Source organism: Pyrgilauda ruficollis, unplaced genomic scaffold (assembly GCF_017590135.1).
Source record: "Pyrgilauda ruficollis isolate IOZ18807 unplaced genomic scaffold, ASM1759013v1 scaffold195, whole genome shotgun sequence".
Taxonomy (NCBI): Eukaryota; Metazoa; Chordata; class Aves; order Passeriformes; family Passeridae; genus Pyrgilauda; species Pyrgilauda ruficollis.
In genome coordinates, this window is record NW_024518651.1 from 10,815 (window position 1) to 29,861 (window position 19,047).

The 19,047-nt window shown below is 58.7% G+C and overlaps 2 protein-coding genes across 10 annotated transcripts; both read left to right on the plus strand.

The window, feature by feature from the left end:
• Positions 1-16: 16 nt before the first annotated feature.
• TIA1 (TIA1 cytotoxic granule associated RNA binding protein) lies at positions 17-10,962 on the plus strand. Of its 6 annotated transcripts, none has more exons than XM_041465929.1 (12): positions 17-135; positions 3,190-3,286; positions 4,085-4,183; positions 5,237-5,291; positions 6,456-6,543; positions 7,073-7,148; positions 7,528-7,636; positions 8,093-8,188; positions 8,283-8,367; positions 8,717-8,840; positions 9,659-9,798; positions 10,519-10,962. In XM_041465929.1, exons 1-12 carry the CDS (start codon positions 110-112, stop codon positions 10,628-10,630), a joined length of 1,107 nt encoding a protein of 368 aa, XP_041321863.1. In that variant the 5' UTR covers positions 17-109; the 3' UTR covers positions 10,631-10,962. The 6 variants fall into 6 exon arrangements, 4 of the variants coding, with proteins under 4 accessions (XP_041321863.1, XP_041321864.1, XP_041321866.1 ...); XM_041465932.1 differs by having other exon boundaries at positions 93-135; positions 4,089-4,183; XM_041465930.1 differs by lacking the exon at positions 7,528-7,636 and having other exon boundaries at positions 47-135; positions 8,288-8,367.
• Positions 10,963-11,857: 895 nt separating this feature from the next.
• Positions 11,858-18,847, plus strand: CUNH2orf42 (chromosome unknown C2orf42 homolog). Of its 4 annotated transcripts, none has more exons than XM_041465937.1 (9): positions 11,858-11,995; positions 12,873-13,684; positions 14,247-14,357; positions 14,560-14,688; positions 16,135-16,239; positions 16,413-16,520; positions 17,556-17,582; positions 17,654-17,816; positions 18,167-18,844. In XM_041465937.1, the coding sequence occupies exons 1-9, from the start codon at positions 11,970-11,972 to the stop codon at positions 18,750-18,752; spliced, it is 2,067 nt and encodes a 688-aa protein (XP_041321871.1). In that variant the 5' UTR covers positions 11,858-11,969; the 3' UTR covers positions 18,753-18,844. The 4 variants fall into 4 exon arrangements, with proteins under 4 accessions (XP_041321871.1, XP_041321874.1, XP_041321872.1 ...); XM_041465940.1 differs by having other exon boundaries at positions 17,482-17,582; positions 18,167-18,461; XM_041465938.1 differs by lacking the exon at positions 16,135-16,239 and having other exon boundaries at positions 18,167-18,847.
• Positions 18,848-19,047: the final 200 nt, after the last annotated feature.

Below are 19,047 nucleotides of genomic sequence, written 5' to 3' on the forward strand. Positions count from 1 at the left end.
ATGAAACACTCGCCGGCGGGGCCGGCGCCGCTCGGGCTGCCCGGGCTGCCCAGGGCTCACGGGGCCGCCACGGCGGGCGGGAAGAGCCGGGGCGGGCGGCGGCGGCGCCATGGAGGATGAAATGCCCAAGACCCTGTGAGTGGGGAGGGGGCGAGACCGCCTATTGTTCCCGGCTCCGCGGGGAGGGGCGGCCCGGGGTCGCCTCACGGACGGGCCCCTCAGGGCTCCGCCGCGGACCCTCAGCCGCCCGCAGTGCTGCGGGAGCCGCGGCCGCCCGGGGCTGAGGGGGAGCCCGGCTCCCGCGGTATTCCTGCCCGTTCCCCGGTGCCAGTGCTGGGCACCGCCGGCCTGCCCTCCGCTCCGGGCGTTCCCCTGGGCCTCCAGCTCACATCTGGAGGGACAGGGCTGTGTGCAAGCTGTGTGTCCCTTCCCCAGCACGTCCCAAGTCACATCTGGAGAGAAAAGGGGTCTGCAAAGGTGTGTGCCCCTTCCCAGTCCATGCCAGGTCACATCCGGAGGGAAAAGTGGTCAGGAAGGTGTGTCTCCCCTTTTCTTGGATAGAAAGGGGGTCTGGAAAGTGTGTGCCCCTCTCGTCATCCATGCCAGGTCACATCTGGAGGGAATGCGGTGTGGAAGGTGTGCCCCCTCCCTGGTACATGCCCGCTCACATCTGCAGGGTGTGTGTGCCCCCATCCCAGCCCGTGGCAGGGCATTGCCCTGGGATGATCCGAGTCCCTTCCACCCCAGGCCACTCCGTGTCATTCTGGATGATCCGTGTAGGGTTTTGTGGGTGACTGGCTGCATTTTGCCCTGGGGGCTGCCTTGGCACACAGCTGGAGCCCCACTGGCCTGCTCAGCAGCTCCAGGGAATGACCTGCCGTGAATCCCAGTGTTCAAAGCACTCCCTGAACCTGTTGCTTCCCACAGAGTGAATTAGGAATTAGGAAGCCACGTCAAGGGGAGGTTTAGGTTGGATTTTAGCAGAAGGTGCTGCAAAGCCTGACTGTTTTGCACAGCTCCTGTGTTTCCCTCCTCCCAGGCAGGTGTTACCTGGAGTAGCTTTCCCGTGTTTGGATCAGGGAAATCAGGCTCCACTCTTGCCATGCCACCCCTCGAAGCGTTGTTCTCCAGTGCAGCAGGAAGGACGGGAGGGAGGGAGGGAATCATTCCAAGGTGAGGGAATGCTGTGCCCTTGTTGTGCTGCCCCTCCCCAGGGGCTGAGTGACCACAGGACAAGACCCTGACGTGCCTCACCCCAGCTGTCCCCAGCACTGAGCGCTCCCTGCTTCCCCAATCCGCTGTTTTCCCACGTTTTGGGAGCTATTCCCGGCCTCTGCAAACACACAGTGTTGGTGTGTTTATTTGGCAAGATGTTTTCCCCCATCCCAAGGCTCCTGTGGGGCCCGGTGGCCTCGGGAATGCAAATCCCTGTCCTGGAGCACGTGCAGCTGGGGGCACAGACAGGGCACAGGTGGGGCTGGAAAGGAGCTGCAGGGACACTGAGCCTGCCTTAAAACACAGCTCAGGGCTCAGCAGCTTCCAGGCTGGCATTGCTCTCACTCCCTCCCCGTGGCTCTGGGGTCGTGCAGGGAATTGTCACCAGGCTGGGTTTGGAAGGAGCAGAAAGTGCAGCTCAGGTTAGTGGGTGTTCAGTCTGTGCTCACACCAGGGTTTCTGTGGGATTTCTGCTTCAGGAACACCCCCTGAGTGTGGATTTTGGGGTTCCCTGACTTGTGTGACCCCCAAAGCCCTCTGCACCCTGTTTTTTCCTTCCCAGACATTGCTGCAAATCCTTGGTTTTGCCTTTTCCACCTCACCTGTGTCAGTGAGGAGCAAATGCAGGAAGTGCAGCTTCCCTTTAGTGGGTGTTAAATCCGTGCTCACACGGGGATTTCTGTAGGGTTTCTGCTCCCTGGGTGTGGATTTTGGGGCTCCCCAAAGCCCTCTGCACCCTGTCCTTTCCTTCCTTAGCACATTGCAGTTATTTTTCTGGAGCAGATTGCAGACACTCCTGGAAGTAGCTCCCTGTTTTTGCCTTTTCCACCTCCCCCATGGCAGTGAGGAAACTTCTGAAGTGCAGGAATCTCACTGAGAGCCAGACAATGTCTGTAAAGGTCTGTCTGCTGATTTTAAAATCCAATCCTGCCTCCTGCCTAAAAGTTGTTTTAATAATTAGCACCGAGCTCCTGGATGAGCCATTCCTGACAAAACTCTGTCTCCTTCCCCCATAACCAAAGGCTGGAGCACAAGCAGAGCTCGCATGTGCTGCAGGTTGTTTTCTGGCAGCGCCTTTGCCCCTCGGGGGGCATGCAGGTGCACCAGGGTGCTTCCAGGGCTGGCATGTGGCCAGCATTCCCGGGTGGCAGAGGTTTCCCACCAGCATTCCTGCGCAGGAGCTGTGGCTGCGCCTCGGGGGCTGAGGTTTTTATAAAATCCCACGACTTGGGCTCAACAACACCAACAAAAACAACAAAACCAGCCACCCGAGGAGGTGACAGTCCCAGGGGGAGTGGGGGTTTGGGCTGGGGTTGTGCTGGGGAGGCTGATCCTTGCCCCAGCTGGGAGCGTGTGCGCTCGTGCACGTTGGCACTCAGGTGTTCCAGGCACATCTGGTGCTCCCTAAACCTGGGGGCTTCAAAAGGAACCAGCAAAATGTTGTGGGAAATGTGGGCAAACAGCCTGAGCTGCTGGGGCAGGGGTGTGGGAGCTGGGGTTCCTGTACTGGGAGATCAGTGTAGGGAGATGGGAGCTGGAATTGCTGTACTGGGAAATCAGTGTAGGGAGATGGGAACTGGAATTGCTGTACTGGGAGATCAGTGTAGGGATGTGGGAACTGGAGTTTCTCTACTGGGGAATCAGTTTGGAAGGTCAAATTCATGGAGCCATGGAATCCTGGAATGGTTTGGGTGGGAAGTGACGTGAAACCCATCCAGTGCCACCCCTGCCATGGGCAGGGACACCTCCCACTGTCCCAGGCTGCTCCAAGCCCTGTCCAGCCTGGCTGTGGACATTCCCAGGGATTCGGGGATGGACACAGCTCCTCTGGGAATTCCATCCCAATATCCCATCTCACCCAGCCCTCTGGCAGTGGGAAGCCATTCCCCCTTTTCCCTTGGCTCATCCCCGGTCCCGAGCCCCTCTGCAGCTCCAGCGTGTCCAACATCCGTGTCCCTGCCTGTTGTCCCTCAGGTACGTGGGGAACCTCTCCAGGGACGTGACCGAGGCTCTGATCCTGCAGCTCTTCAGCCAGATCGGACCCTGCAAGAACTGCAAGATGATCATGGATGTAAGAGCCTGAATCCTCTCATTTCCCTGCTCCTCCTCAGCTGCTGCCTCCAGGCTGTGCTCGTGGCTCTGGGAATTGCCCTGGAAACGGGGCACAGCCACCTGAAATAAATCCAGAGATGGTTTTGGCATCGTTTCTGCATGTGCCTGCTGCTGAATTTAAAGATGGGTGGACATGGAGAGGGACAGTGAGCTCATTAAATCAGGAGGGGATTGCAAACGGGGCTTTAAAAATCTTTACCATCATTCTTTACAATTCTTTACCATTCTCACCGATTCTTTACCATTCTTTGCCATCATTTTCCCTTTCTAAGGGAGAGTTGAAGGCTCTGGGAGTGTTGTTAGTGCCTGTAGGGACTGTCCAGGTGGGGCTGTTGAGGTGTCGGCAGTCAGAGCTGAGCAGAGCAGCCAGAGCCTGGCTTTGTGTCCCTAATCCTGGCTTTGTGTCCCTAATTCTGGGTTTGTGTCCCCAGTCCCGGGTTTGTGTCCCTAATCCCAGGTTTGATTCCCTAATCGCAGCTCAGTGTCCCCAGTCCCAGCTCAGTGTCCCCATGCCAGCTGCTGTCCCCATGCCAGCTGCTGTCCCCATCCCGGCTCAGTGTCCCCATCCCAGCTGCTGTCCCCAATCCTGGCTCAGTGTCCCCATCCCAGCTCAGTGTCCCCATCCCAGCTCAGTGTCCCCATCCCAGCTCAGTGTCCCCATGCCAGCTGCTGTCCCCATCCCAGCTCAGTGTCCCCATCCCAGCTCAGTGTCCCCATGCCAGCTGCTGTCCCCATGCCAGCTGCTGTCCTGTCTCAGACAGCTGGCAATGACCCCTACTGCTTCGTGGAGTTCTACGAGCACCGGCACGCGGCCGCGGCGCTGGCTGCCATGAACGGCAGGAAGATAATGGGTAAGGTAAGCTCCCTGCTGGGTGAGTCTGGGGCACAGGCTGTGCCAGGGGGAATTCCTGCTGGGAGAGGAGGGCACAGGCTGTGCCAGGGGGAATTCCTGCTGGGAGAGGAGGGCACAGGCTGCAAATGGAGGATTCTGCCTTTGGAGTGGAGATCTCAGTGGGACACAGCTCAGAACAGGAGTTCAGGGTGTTGGGAGGAGAAATTCAGGGAGTTGGGAGGAGAAATTCAGGGTGTTGGGAGGAGTTCAGGGTGTTGGGAGGAATAATTCAGGGTTTTGGAGGAGTTCAGAGGTTTGGAAGGAATAATTCAGGGTTTTGGAGGAGTTCAGGGTGTTGGGAGGAATAATTCAGGGTTTTGGAGGAGTTCAGAGGTTTGGAAGGAATAATTCAGGGTTTTGGAGGAGTTCAGAGGTTTGGGAGGAATTATTCAGGGTTTTGGAGGAGTTCGGGGCGTTGGGAGGACCTCGGAGCTGGGATGTGGGCCTGGGAGGAATCACGCGGTTCCAGAGGGGTGTTTTGGAAGGCCCCTCTGGAGATGATCCTGTGCCAAAGCTCGCTCAGAGCAGGGCACAGGGGACAGTCCAGGCAGGGTTTTGATGCCTGCTGAGAAGGAGCTACCACAGCCTGTTCCAGGCATCAAAGGAAAGATTTCCTTCATATTTTCCTTCTTTTCCTCATATTCAGGTAGAACTTGCCATGTTTCAGTCCCTGCCTGTCACTGGGCACCACTGATCAGAGTCTGTCCCCATCCTCCTCACAATCCCCCTTGTGACATTGGGAGCCATTCCCTGTGTCCTGTCCCTCCATCCCCTGTCCCAAATCCAGCTCTCCTGGAGCCCCTGCAGGCCCTGGAATGTGCTGGAAGCTCTCCCTGGGGCTTCTCCTCTCCAGGTGAGCGCCCCAGAGCAGTTAATCTAAGAACAAACCCTCTCCCTAGAAAAGTGTCTTAAACTTGAGTTTTAACCCCAGCCTTGCCCTGTAGGGTCACGTTTGAGCACTGGGGGTCTCTGAGTTTTTGGGATTTGCCAAATCTGATGTGTGGTTGCCATTTGCAGGAGGTCAAAGTGAACTGGGCCACCACCCCCAGCAGCCAGAAGAAAGACACCAGCAGTAAGTGTCACCTGTGCAAGTTGTGAAACAGAAATGCAGCACACAGAGCTCTGTGGGAATGGTTTTGATTGGAATCCTAATTGTTTATTGTGTTTGTGTTAATTAAACTTCAGGGCAAATCTGATCTTTGCCATCACACAGCGTTCACAAGGTAATTGTGTCTTCTTAAACATCAAATTGTGGATCTCCAGGGTGTACCTTGAAGCTAAATTTGGGGTTTTTTGTTTGTTTTCCATTGAATTTTTATGGAAAAATTCCATAAAATTCCCTTCCATTTCCCTGTAGCATCAGGAAGGGATTTGGTGCAAATCTGTGACTATTTGCTACCTGGGCAGTTGGCAATTAAAACCCAAAATGCCTCATTCTGTATTTTTGAGGCACACTGAGCATCTTCCTCCAGAGCATCCAGAAGGGTTCCATCATTCCCAGCAATTTCTGTGGGGAAATCCTTGGAATTTTAGGCTGGTGGGGCTGAACCCCATCAGTGCCTGAGACAGTCTGTGTCAGGCTGTTGGCTTGAGGTGGAAAACTCCTCAGGTTCAGGCCTTTTGTGCCTGTTCCTCATCAGGAAGGGATCCCCTTCCCACCCTGAGCCCTCAGTCCTCGTTCTCCCACCCCTGGCACTGTCCCAGGTGGGCTTGGAGCACCCTGGGCTGGTGGCAGGGCTGGCACTGGGTGGGTTTCAGCCCCTTCCCACCCAAACCATTGCAGGATTCCACACCACTGGTGCAGATTCCATCCCAATGCTGGCACAGGGAGAGAGAGATTTTCCTGGGCACTGGGCACATGAGGTGTAAATAGTCTCAGATTTGTGCAGTAAGTGCTGGCAGGCCTTAAAAACCTTTAAAAAGTTTGTAAAATTGGAGATATAAATGTGTGTCCTTCAGATCGCTGCCTTGTGGCACTGCCAAGCACAGGGGCTGTCAGGAGCAGCAGAATTCTGCTCTCCCTTCAGGAGCAGCAGAATTCTGCTCTCCCTGCAGCATCCAATATGGAATTTTGTGGTATTTAATACATTTTTTGGTGCTTTTTAATAATGTGTTTTGAATAACAGCTGGAGTTTTAATGAAGGGTTTTTTAAGAAGAGTTTTTTTTCCTCTGCTCAGAGGAAACCACTCTGCTCATCTTCAGCCACTAAGCCCTCCTTTCTCTTTTCCCCCAAAGACCATTTCCACGTCTTTGTGGGAGACCTCAGCCCCGAGATCACAACTGAAGACATCAAAGCTGCCTTTGCTCCCTTTGGAAGAATCTCGTAAGTCCTTTTTTGGGGCAGCTCAGCGTCCCTGTCCTGAGTGGTGACAGCTTTGTGTTGAGTTGGTGACACTGTGGCACTGCAGGGAGCACACTCTGCTCACACTTCTGCATTTTTGGGGCCAGCCCCCCTTTTTGTGGGGGAAATTCCCATTTCCCTCAAAATGAGCCTTTTTTGGGGCAGCACCACCCTGTCCTGTGGCCCCTCACGTTTATCCAGACCCTTTGGGGCAGGGAGCTGAGCTGTCCCAGCCAGGCAGGGACATTCCCAGGGAGGTGGCCCTGCCAGCCTGGCCCAATTCAATAATCTGAAATTTCAGTCTCTCCAAATTTACAGCTGCCCACAGCCCAGAAAGGGGCTAACAAATTGACCTGAGAATTAAATTCAGTTAACAAGCAACATATGCCTTTCAGTTCCTACTTTTTCATTTTTATTTTTATTTTCCATTCATTTCTATGGAACATTTGCAACAAGCGGTAGACTATGTTGGCAAATAAATGAGAATTTAGAAGTTCCCTTTGTGCTTCAGGGACGCACGGGTGGTCAAGGACATGGCCACGGGCAAGTCCAAGGGCTACGGCTTCGTCTCCTTCTTCAACAAATGGGTGAGAGATCTTTGTTTCCCTCCTCAAAAGTGGGTAAAAACCCTTATTTCCCTCTTAATAAATGGGGAAAATCCCTTCATTTCCTCCCTCAATAAATGGGTAAAATCCCTTCATTTCCCTCTTAATAAATGGGTAAAACCCCAGCCATGGGCAGGGACCCCTCCCACTGTCCCACGGTGCTCCAGGCCCCATCCTGGGACACTCCAGGGTCACTCAGGAGGGCTCTGGGCTCACTCCCATGGCCCTGTCCCACAGGAGGGGTTTGGGACACTCCAGGGTCACTCAGGAGGGCTCTGGGCTCACTCCCATGGCCCTGTCCCACAGGAGGGGTGCCAGCAGTGGGGTCAGTGGGGTTTTTGTGTCCCTCTGTCCCCTGCAGGACGCCGAGAACGCCATCCAGCAGATGGGGGGGCAGTGGCTGGGGGGCCGGCAGATCAGGACCAACTGGGCCACCAGGAAACCTCCAGCTCCCAAGAGCACCTATGAGAGTAGGTGCCCACCCTGTGCCCTGCCAGCGCCTGGGGTGGGGATCCCAGAGTTTTTGGGGTGGCAAGGACCTCAGAGCCCATCCCACCCCACCCCTGCCTTGGACAGGGACACCTTCCCCAATCCCAGGGTGCTCCCAGCCTGGTCTTGGACACCAGCAGGGGTGGAGCAGGCTCAGCTGCTCTGGGAATTCCTTCCCAACCCCTCCCCACCCTCATTCCTTCCCAAAATCCCATTTAAATCTCCCTTTCCCCAGTTTGAAGCCATTCCCTGTGTCCTGTCCCTCCATCGCGTGTCCCCAGTCCCTCTCCAGCTCTCCTGAAGCCCCTTCAGGCCCTGGAAGGGCTCTGAGGTGTCCCTGTAAAGATTTGCAGGTCGTTCCCAACAATCCTGTGCCAGCCAGGACTGGAATTCCCCGCCAGTTCCCACTTGGAAACCCCCAGTCCAATCTCTTGCAGCGAGCACCAAGCAGTTGTCCTACGACGAGGTGGTCACTCAGTCCAGCCCCAGCAACTGCACCGTGTACTGCGGGGGGGTCACCTCGGGCCTCACAGGTACGTGTGGCCCCGCCCCCGCCAGCTGTGCCCGTGCCAGCGCGGGTGCCTCAGCGGCTGTCTGTCTGTCTTCTGTCTGTCCTTCCTGCTCCAGAGCAGCTGATGCGCCAGACCTTCTCCCCCTTCGGGCAGATCATGGAGATCCGGGTGTTCCCGGACAAAGGCTACTCCTTCGTCAGGTGGGGGAGTGGGGGGGTCCCAAATGGGAGCAGGATTGGGGGAATGGGGGGGTCCTGGGGGGAGTGGGATTGGGAGGGATGGAGGCGTCCCGGGGGGGAGGCGGATTGGGGGGGGTCCCAATAAATATTCCAATAAATATTCCCAATCAATATCTCAGTCAGTATCCCAATCAATATCCCAATCAATCAATGTCCTAATCCATACCCCAATCCATACCCCAATCCATACCCCAATCCATACCCCAATCCATATCCCAATCAATACCCCAATCCATACCCCAATCCATATCCCAATCCATACCCCAATCCATAATCAATCAATATCCCAAGCCGTGTCCCCTCGGCGCAGGTTCAGTTCCCATGAGAGCGCTGCCCACGCCATCGTCTCCGTCAACGGCACCACCATCGAGGGCCACGTGGTCAAGTGCTACTGGGGCAAGGAGACCCCCGACATGGCCAGCCCTGTGCAGCAGGTCAGCGGCTCCGGTGCTCATTAACCACCCTGTTAATTGGCTGGGAGCTGGCAGTGACAGGGAGCAGTGGGTGGATGAGGGATGGATGGATGGATGGATGGATGGATGGATGGATGGATGGATGGATGGATGGATGGATGGATGGATGGATGGATGGATGGATGGATGGATGGATGGATGGATGGATGGATGGATGGATGGGATGGATCCATGGATGGATGGCGGATCCATGGATGGATGGATCCATGGATCCATGGATCCATCCATCCATGGATCCGCCATCCATCCATGGATCCATCCATCCATGGATCCGCCATCCATCCATGGATCCATCCATCCATGGATCCGCCATCCATCCATGGATCCATCCATCCATGGATCCGCCATCCATCCATGGATCCATCCATCCATGGATCCATGGATCCATGGATGGATGGTGGATCCATGGATGGTGGGTTGGTGGATCCATGGATGGATGGATCCATGGATGGATGGCGGATCCATGGAATGGATGGTGGATCCATAGATGGATAGATGGTGGATTCATGGATGGATGGATGGTGGATCCATGGATGGCGGGCTGGTGGATCCATGGATGGATGGATCCATGGATGGATGGCGGATCCATGGATGGATGGATGGTGGCTCCATGGATGGATGGATGGTGGATCCGTAGATGGATGGATGGTGGATTCATGGATGGATGGATGGTGGATCCATGGATGGCGGGCTGGTGGATCCATGGATGGATGGATCCATGGATGGATGGCGGATCCCTGGCTGCGCTCCGCCGCTGCTGATGTGCCGTGTGTCCGCAGGGCCAGCTGAGCTACCCGCCGGCCTACGGGCAGTGGGCTCAGTGGTACGGCGGCGCCCAGCTGGGCCAGTACGTGCCCAACGGCTGGCAGGTGCCCACCTACGGCGTGTACGGCCAGGCCTGGAGCCAGCAGGGCTTTGGGTGAGTGCTGAGCGCCTGAGAGCAGCCGTGGTCCTGTGGGAGGGGAGCGTGGGGACATCCCGGGGACGTGGGGACATCCCAGGGATGGGGGACATCCCGGGGACATGGGACATCCCAGTGAGGTGGGACATCCCAGGGACGGGGGACATCCCAGGGATGGGGGACATCCCGGGGACATGGGACTTCCCAGTGAGGTGGGACATCCCAGTGAGTGGGGACATCCCAGTGAGGTGGGACATCCCAGTGAGGTGGGACATCCCAGTGAGTGGGGCCATCCCAGTGAGTGGGGACATCCCAGTGAGTGGGGACATCCCAGTGAGTGACCCCCCATCACCCCAAATCCCCCAAAACCCTTCCCCACAACCTTCAGGCCTTATTTAGCAATCCCTGAAGGATATTTTAGCAATCCCTAAAGGATTTTAATTTAATTTACCAATCCCTAAGGGATATTTCACCAATCCCTGAAGGGTTTTATTTAATTTTTCACCAATCCTAAGGACATTTCACCAATCCCTAAAGGGTTTTATTTAATTTAGCAATCCCTAAAGGATAATTCACCAATCCCTAAAGAGTTTTATTTAATTTTTCTCCAATCCCTAAGGACATTTCTCCAATCCCTAAGGACATTTCTCCAGTCCCTGAGGACATTTCACCAATCTCTAAAGGACAATTCTCCAATCCCAAAGGACATTTCTCCAACCCCGATGTTTCTCTCCCCAGGCAGAGCCAGCCCCCCGCGCCGTGGCTGCCGGCCCCGTTCAGCGTGCAGGGCCAGAACGGCGCCGTGCTGCCCGCCCAGCCCGGCTTCCGCGTGGGCTTCGAGACCCCCTGAGCCCCCCGCAGGAGCCGGGCCCCGTGCAGCCCCCGACCCCCGGCTGGGGGGGTTGTTCTGGAGGTGTTTCTGGAGCACGCACTGCAGGGACTCGGCCGCCCGGCGGGGAGTCGGGCAGGAATTGCACAAACTCATCCTCGGGGGGGTTTTTTTGGGATTTTTTCCAGGGGTTTGCCCTCAGAAAAAAACTCTGGGGGGGGAAAAAAAAACAAAAACCACCCCGAAAGAAGCCAAAAGTGTGGGAATGTGGAGCTGCCTGCAGCCAGGCTCCGTTTGGAAGGAGCCTCTTGCAGGAGGTTTTTCTGCCAGATAAATCCTTCGTTTACATCCTTTTTTTGTGGATCTCAGTGTGTTTTTCAGGGTTGGGGTTTTTTGCCTTATGCTGGGGAAAAATAAAATTTAAAAATAAAATAAATTTGAAGAAAAGGGACTGGAAAGTGCCCAGCTCTCCCCACCTGAGCCAAGATTCCCACCCTGGGACAGCAAAATTCCTGTTGCTAAAACGTGACAGATCCCTCCGGGGCTTGGTTGGGTTTGTTTTTTTTTAATTTTTTACTGATTTCTACATTTTCCTGTACTGATTCTGTAAAATATTAAGAGCAAGTTGAAGAATTTTTGCACAACCGTCGGCCACTTTTGTATCTTTTCCTTATTTAAAGGTAGGACACGGAGTCTTTTGATGTGATTTGTGCCTCAGATCTTCCCTTTTTGTGTCCTTCTTTTTTTGTGGATATGAGATCTCTCTTGGAATATAAAGTTTTTAATCCATTGTGTAAAATCCAGGTGTGTTTCACAAGGGAGTGAAGGTGAGAAGAGCTCCCAAACCTGATCTGTCAGAGGCCAAAAAACGCCCTTTTTTATCCTACCTCTCGCCCAGCCTTTAAAATAAACCACAAAAAACTCACAAAAATGGAAAAAAATACAAAAAACTTTTTAAAAAAAAAAAAAGGAAAATGAAAAAACTGAGCTGCTTGTGTGCTGTGTTTTGTCACGTGGTGCTGCGTTGGGGTTGAGGGGGGCGGGTGGAGCTGCTGGGATTTGGGGGAGGGAAATGAGTGGAATTCGGGGGGAAAAGGCGAAATTTGGGGGAAAAGGGAAATTGGGGGAGTCCCGCCGCGGGGGCTGCTGGGAGTTGTAGTCCAAGCCGCTTAGCGGTTTAATCCCCTCTTTGGACTACAGCTCCCAGCAACCCCCGCGGGGCACACGTGATGCCAGCGGGCCAATAGGAGCGCGTCGGTGGCGGAAGTGGAGCCCCTCTCACGGCTCTGCCGGCGGCGGTAACGGGGCCCGGGTACCGGGGCGGACCCGGCGGCGGAGCTGACGTCACGGGCCGCGAGGGATGCTGGGAAACCCCGGGAAGCGCCGGTGAGGGGGGGATGAGGCCCCCGGGGTTGGCCGTGAGAGGAGTCGCGGCCTGGGGCTGAGGGGAGAGACCCCCGGGCCTGAGGGTGGAAGGAGAGAGCCCCGGGGATTGGAGTGAGGGGAGAGAGCCCCGGGGTGAGGAGAGAGACCCCGGGGTGAGGGGAGAGAGCCCGGGTGAGGAGAGAGAGCCCGGGGTGAGGAGAGAGAGCCCCGGGTGAGGGGAGAGAGCCCGGGGTGAGGAGAGAGAGCCCGGGTGAGGGGAGAGAGCCCCGGGTGAGGGGAGAGACCCCGGGTGAGGGGAGAGACCCCGGGTGAGGAGAGAGAGCCCCCGGGTGAGGAGAGAGAGCCCGGGGTGAGGGGAGTGAGCCCGGGGTGAGGAGAGAGAGCCCGGCTTGAGGGAAGGTGGCACAGGGACTGCTGGGGTGACACAGGGCCTGTCACAGTGAGCACTGCCGTGGCACAGGGACTCTCAGGGTGTTCGCTGGGGTCACACAGGTTCTAGGTAGAGTGGCACAGAGACTGTCAGGGTGTTCACTGGGGTGACATAGGGGCTCTCAGGGTGGCACAGGGGCTCTCAGGGTGGTCACTGGGATGGCACAGGGGCTCTTAGGGTGGCACAGGGGCTGTCAGGGTGGTCACTGGGATGGCACAGGGGCTCTCAGAGTGGCACAGGGCCTGTCAGGGTGGCACAGGGCATCTCAGGGTTGTCACTGGGATGGCACAGGAGCTCTCAGGGTGGCACAGGGGCTCTCAGGGTGGTCACTGGGATGGCACAGGGGCTCTCAGAGTGGCACAGGGCCTGTCAGGGTGGCACAGGGCATCTCAGGGGGGTCACCGGGCTCAGGCTGCCGCTGTGACCCGCCACCCTCTCCGTCCCCAGCGCCATGGATCCGTGCCCGGGCAGGCCCAAAGCCCCGTCCTTCCTGTCCGACCTGGGCAAGGCCACGCTGCGGGGCATCCGCAAGTGCCCTCGCTGCGGCACCTACAACGGCACGCGGGGGCTCAGCTGCAAGAACAAGACGTGCGGCGCCGTGTTCCGGGCGGGCGCGCGCCGGGCGCCGGGCGCCGACGCCGTGCGGCTGCTGAGCGGCGCCCACGGGCAGCTCTACTCGGTGCGCCAGCGCCAGCGCCGCTGCTTCGTGCAGCTGGGCGTGTCGCAGACGGCCATCCAGACCCCCGAGGGCACCCTGATCACCCAGCTGAGCTCGGGCCGCTGCCACGCGCCCGCCTGCGCCGGCGCCGCGGCCGACGAGCAGTGCCAGCACCTGAAGCTGGCGCTGGGCTGCCAGGCCGAGGCCACGCCGCTGCCGCTCAAGAGCTCGGTGCTGGGCGCCGTGCAGGCGCCCGCCGAGGCCAAGCAGAGCCTGTGGGAGCTGGCCACCGAGCCCACGGGGCCGCTGGTGCAGAGGGTCACCAAGAGCGTGCTGGTGGTCAAGTGCAAGGCCAGCCAGAGGCACAGCCTGGGCTACCTGCACGCCAGCTTCGGGCAGCGGCGCTTCTCCTGCGCCTGCCGCGCGCCCGGGCACGGCCGCGCCAAGGGGGAGCGGGAGGAGGACGAGGAGGAGGAGGAGGAGGAGGAGGAAGAGGAGCCCCCCGCGCGCTGCATCCACTTCCTGGCCTGCATCTGCGCCTTCGCCAGCGACGAGAGCCTGGCCCAGGAGTTCTCCGAGTTCCTCGCCTCCGACGGCAGCGGTGGGAGCGGGCAGGGATTGGGGGCGCCCTAAAAACCTGCCTGGGCTCTCCCAGCAGCCGTTCCCTGGGCCCAAAATGGCTCCAGACCATTCCGTGGGTCCCAAATCCCCTGGGCTTGGGTTTGTGCTGCCCCATCCTGCTGTGAGCACGGAGATCCACAGGGAGCCGTTCCCAGTGGGCTGGGGGTCCTTTTCCAGGGCTGGGAACTCTGAACCCCTTCCTAGAGCAGACTCTGGGGTTCACTCCCCAAATCCCCTCCCACAGCAGGAATATCTGGGGTTCATTCCCCAAATCCCACATCAGGAATATCTGGGGTTCGTTCCCCCCAAATCCCACAGCAGGAATATCTGGGGTTCACCCCATTAAGGAGGTTCTGCACCCCAATAACCCCACCCAGTCCAAGGTGCAAACCACAGTGGGAGTGGGATGAAACCCCCCCTCCCCTCCAAAGGAGCCTCCTGGCAGGGTGGGGGGGTTTTGGGGTTCTGGGGGTCCCCGTGTCCCCCAGTGTCCCTGTGGCTCGTGGCTGGGCTGTGTTCAGGGACAGTCCTTGTGTCCCCAGGTCTGAAGGGGACGGTGATCCCGCAGCTGCTCCGTGGCCCCGGCTCCACGGCGCGGGCACGGGGGGCAGCTGCTGCCAAGGCCAAGAGGAGGAGGAAGGACCTGGGGCCAGGTGAGTATCCCTGGGGAGGGCTGGGGGCTCAGACCCCCCAGGGCAGCTCCGGGGGGCAGATCCAGCTGTGGAACCTCTGGAGCAGCTCCGGGGGGCAGATCCAGCTGTGGATCCCTGGTGCTGGTGTGGGGGTGGAGGCCTGGAGGAGGGAGGTGACAGTGGGTGACAGTTGGGTGGCAGTGGGTGACAATGCCTCCCTCAGGCCCACAGGTGCCCGGGCCCCTCCTGGCTCCAGACCCAGCTCATCCCAGCCCCAGGAGGAGCAGCCTGAGGAAGCTGCCCATCGTCTCTTCCTCACCTTCCTCATCCTCCTCCTCGCTGAAGAGACACGGTGAGCCCTGGGGCACTGCCAGCTCGGGGTGGGAGGGAGACAGGGAGAGAAAGAGATGGATGGCACATGGAGCAGCTCCGGGGGGCAGATCCAGCTGTGGAACCTCTGGAGCAGCTCCAGGCCTTAGGAACTCGTGGGGATCCCTGGTGCTGGTGTGGGGGTGGAGGCCTGGAGGAGGGAGGTGACAGTGGGTGACAGTTGGGTGGCAGTGGGTGACAATGCCTCCCTCAGGCCCACAGGTGCCCGGGCCCCTCCTGGCTCCAGACCCAGCTCATCCCAGCCCCAGGAGGAGCAGCCTGAGGAAGCTGCCCATCGTCTCTTCCTCACCTTCCTCATCCTCCTCCTCGCTGAAGAGACACGGTGAGCCCTGGGGCACTGCCAGCTCGGGGTGGGCACGGGTTGATGGGGATTTGGGGAAGGAATTCCTGGTTTGAGGGTGGGGAGGGGCTGGGATGGGATTCCCAGAGCAGCTGGGGCTGCCCTGGATCCCTGGCAGTGCCCAAGGCCAGGCTGGAGCCCCCTGGGACAGTGGGAGGTGTCCCATGGTGGGACTGGGTGGGCTTTGGGGGCCCTCCAACACAAACCATTCCAGGATTCCATGGGCAGGTTTAGGTGGGGTTTTGGGAAGGAATTCCTGGCTGTGAGGGTGGGGAGGGGCTGGGATGGAATTCCCAGAGCAGCTGGGATCCCTGGGAGTGCCCAAGGCCAGGTTGGACGGGGCTTGGAGCACCCTGGGACAGTAGGAGGTGTGGGAGCCATGGTGGGACCAGGTGAGCTTTGGGGTCTCCTCCAACTCCAGCCATTCCAGGATTCCATGTGCTCTGGGGGTGAGGTGTGGGGCACGGTGACATTGCAGTGTCCTTGCTCTGGGCTGGGCAGTGTCCCAGAGCTCTGGGGGTGAGGTGTGGGACACGGTGACATTGCAGTGTCCTTGCTCTGGGCTGGGCAGTGTCCCAGAGCTCTGGGGGTGATGTTTGGGGCACGGTGACATTGCAGTGTCCCTGCTCCGGGCTGGGCAGTGTCCCAGAGCTCTGGGGGTGATGTTTGGGGCACGGTGACAAGGCCAGGTTGGACGGGGCTTGGAGCACCCTGGGACAGTAGGAGGTGTGGGAGCCATGGTGGGACCAGGTGAGCTTTGGGGTCTCCTCCAACTCCAGCCATTCCAGGATTCCATGTGCTCTGGGGGTGAGGTGTGGGGCACGGTGACATTGCAGTGTCCCTGCTCCTGGCTGGGCAGTGTCCCAGAGCTCTGGGGGTGAGGTGTGGGACACGGTGACATTGCAGTGTCCCTGCTCCGGGCTGGGCAGTGTCCCAGAGCTCTGGGGGTGATGTGTGGGGCACGGTGACATTGCAGTGTCCCTGCTCCGGGCTGGGCAGTGTCCCAGAGCTCTGGGGGTGATGTCTGGGGCACGGTGATGTTCCAGTGTCCCTTCCCTGTCCCCTCAGGCTGCCCCCAGGCGCTGGATGAGTCCCAGGTGTCCCTGTCCTTCCAGGAGTGGCTGGGCAGTGTCACAGAGCGCATCCACCAGACCATGCACTACCAGTTTGAGGGTGAGAGTTTGGGACCCCCAGCCCCCTCCCAGTGACCCCAAAACAGCGACAGCCTCCAAATCCCAACCATTCCCCTGGGAACTCCCCCAGTGCTGACCCCCTGAGCCACGGGGACACTTTGGGGTGACAATTTGTGCCCCCCAGCCCCTCGCTGAGCCCGCTGTGCCCTGCAGGCCGCCCGGAGCCGCTGGTTTTCCACATCCCCCAGTCGTTCTTCGAGGCGCTCCAGCAGCGCATCTCCAGCGGCAGCGGCAAGAAGAGGCTGCCCAACTCCACCACGGGTGAGGGAAAAGGGGAAAACACCCCAAAAAAAAAGGGATTGCCCCCCCAAAAAAAAGGGAAAAGCCTGCTGGGAGCTGTGTGGGGGAAGGAGGAGGAGCACGGAGAGGATTCCGGGGTTTTTTGTGGGTGCTGGGGAGGGGGAGATGGAAAATAGGAGGGAGGAGGGGGAAAATAAAGGGGGGGAAAAATAAAGGGGAAAGATGGGGGGAAATAAAGGAGGGAAAGAGGTGGGGAAAAATAAAGGGGGGAAAATAGAGGGAGGAAAAATAAAGGGAGGGGAAAGTAAAAAAATAAAGGGAGGAAAAAGGGGGAAATAAAGGGGGATGGAAAAATAAAGGGGAAAAAATAAAGGTGGGGAAAAATAAAGGGAGGAAAATAGAGGGGGGAAAATAAAGGGGAGGAAAAGTAAAAAAATAAAGGGGGAAAAATGGGGGGGAATAAAGGGGGAAAGGGGGATGGAAAAATAAAGGGGGAAAAATAAAGGTGGGGAAAGAGGTGGGGAAAAATAAAGTGGGGAAAAAGGGTGGAAAAATAAAGGGGGGAAAAAAGGGGTGGAAAAGTAAAGGGGGGAAAGGGGGATGGCAAATTAAACGGGGGAAGGAGGTGGGGAAAAAAATAAACGGGGAAAAAAGGGGTGTAAAAATGAAGAGGGGGAAACAGAGATGGAAAAATAAAGAGGGGGAAGATAAAGGGGGAAGGGGCGGGGGGGGAAATAAAGGGGGACAAAAGGGGGGGAAGGTGGGAGATGTGGAGGTGAGACTGTAGTCAAATGTCCTGTTTCTGATGTCAAAAATGGGGGGGGGGGGGGGGGGGGAAAATAAAGGGGGACAAAAGGGGTGGAAGGAGAGGAAAAGTAAAGAGGGCTGATAAAACCAAGAGGGACAATAAAAGAGGGGGGAAGACCAAAGGGGCCGGAGCCCCCCGAGCCCCTCCCCGAGCCCTCCCCGACCCCTCCCGCAGCCTTCGTGCGCAGGGACGCGCTGCCCCTGGGCACCTTCTCCAAGTACACCTGGCACATCACCAACGTCCTGCAGGTGAAGCAGATCTTCGACACGCCCGAGGTAAGGCCGGGACCCCCCCCCGGACCCCCCCAGCCCCGCGGGGCCGGCCCTGAGCGCTGCCCGGCCCGCAGGTGCCGCTGGAGATCACCCGGAGCTTCGTGCAGAACCGCGACGGCTCCTACGAGCCCTTCCGCAGCCCCCGCGTGGAGGTGGAGAGCCTGCCCGAGGGGCTGGGCCCCCACGAGAAACAGCCCCCGCTGCGGCCCCTGGAGCTGCAGACCTTCCTCAAAGTCGGTGAGGCCCGGGGGGGCACGGGGGGAGCCCAGAACTGCCCCGGGAGGGGAAGGGTGGGACCCCAAAACAGCCCCATGAGGGGCACAGCATGACCCCAGAACAGCCCCAGGAAGGGCAGGGTGAGACCCCAAAACAGCCCCAGGAAGGGCAGGGTGGGACCCCAAAACAGCCCCAGGAAGGGCAGGGTGGGACCCCAAAACCCTCCTGGGAGGTCCCAACTCTCCATAGGACTGGGGGGACACAAACACTCCTGGGGGTGCAAGGGAGGGGACAGGGAGGTTCAGGGGTTGGTGGGGGGTTTCAGTGGATCGGCAGGGGCCCCCAGGCAGCCACGCGCCGTGCCCCCCCAGGACACACGTCCCCCACGCAGAAGGAGCCCACGCCCTTCACCATCGAGTGGATCCCCGACATCCTGCCGCGCTCCCGCCTGGGCGAGCTGCGCCTCAAGTTCCAGTACGGGCACCACGGGGGGCCCCGGCAGCCCCCCGGCCGCGGGACCCCCCCCGCAGAGCCCCCCCCGCTGCCCCTGCCCCCCCTGGGCACCATCGCCTTCCCCTGAGCCCCCCCAGAAGGGACGGGGGGCTCGGGCTGGGGGCAGCGCCTGGGAGCACCCCCAGAATAAACCGGCAGCACCCCACGGGGCTGAGCGTGTGTGGGGGGGCAGGGGGACCCCAGAACGGGGGGGGAAACATGGGGGACCCCCCAGAATGGGGAGGGAAAGGGGGGAAAACCTGGGGGACCCCCAGAATGGGGAGGGAAACCTGGGAGACCCCAAAAGTGGGAGGGGGGAGCCTGGGAGATGATCTCCCCCAGAATGGGAGGGGGGAACCTGGGAGACCCCCAAAATGGGGTGGTGGGGGTGGAGTGGGGCACTTGGGAGACCCCCAAAATGGGGGGGGGAAGGGGGCTGGGAGAGCCCCAAAAGGCTCCCAGTAGGCACCAAGGAGCTCCCAGTTGCTCCCAGTAAGCGCTCACGCGGCACCCAGTTGGCTTCGGGAGTCCCCAGGACCCCCAGTGCCCCCCAGTATCCCAGGGCTTGCCGTGCTCTGTGTTCCCAGTATCCCCAGTCCCCCCCAGTGTATTCCCAGTGCCCTCAGTATCCCCAGTATAGTCCCATTATCTCCAGTGTATTCCCAGTCCCCCAGTACATTCCCAGTACCATTCCCAGTATCCCCAGTACATTCCCAGTACATCCCCAGTACATTCCCAGTACATTCCCAGTACATTCCCA

Bases quoted from the DNA above. Each gene is read 5' to 3' on its own strand.
- CUNH2orf42 (XM_041465937.1), top strand. From the start codon at position 11,970: ATGCTGGGAAACCCCGGGAAGCGCCG. The intron at 13,685-14,246 runs GTGGGAGCGGGC...TTGTGTCCCCAG, and splicing joins CCTCGCCTCCGACGGCAGCG to GTCTGAAGGGGACGGTGATC. The intron at 17,583-17,653 runs GTAAGGCCGGGA...CCCGGCCCGCAG, and splicing joins AGATCTTCGACACGCCCGAG to GTGCCGCTGGAGATCACCCG.
- TIA1 (XM_041465929.1), top strand. From the start codon at position 110: ATGGAGGATGAAATGCCCAAGACCCT. The intron at 4,184-5,236 runs GTAAGCTCCCTG...TGCCATTTGCAG, and splicing joins GCAGGAAGATAATGGGTAAG to GAGGTCAAAGTGAACTGGGC. The intron at 9,799-10,518 runs GTGAGTGCTGAG...TTCTCTCCCCAG, and splicing joins TGGAGCCAGCAGGGCTTTGG to GCAGAGCCAGCCCCCCGCGC.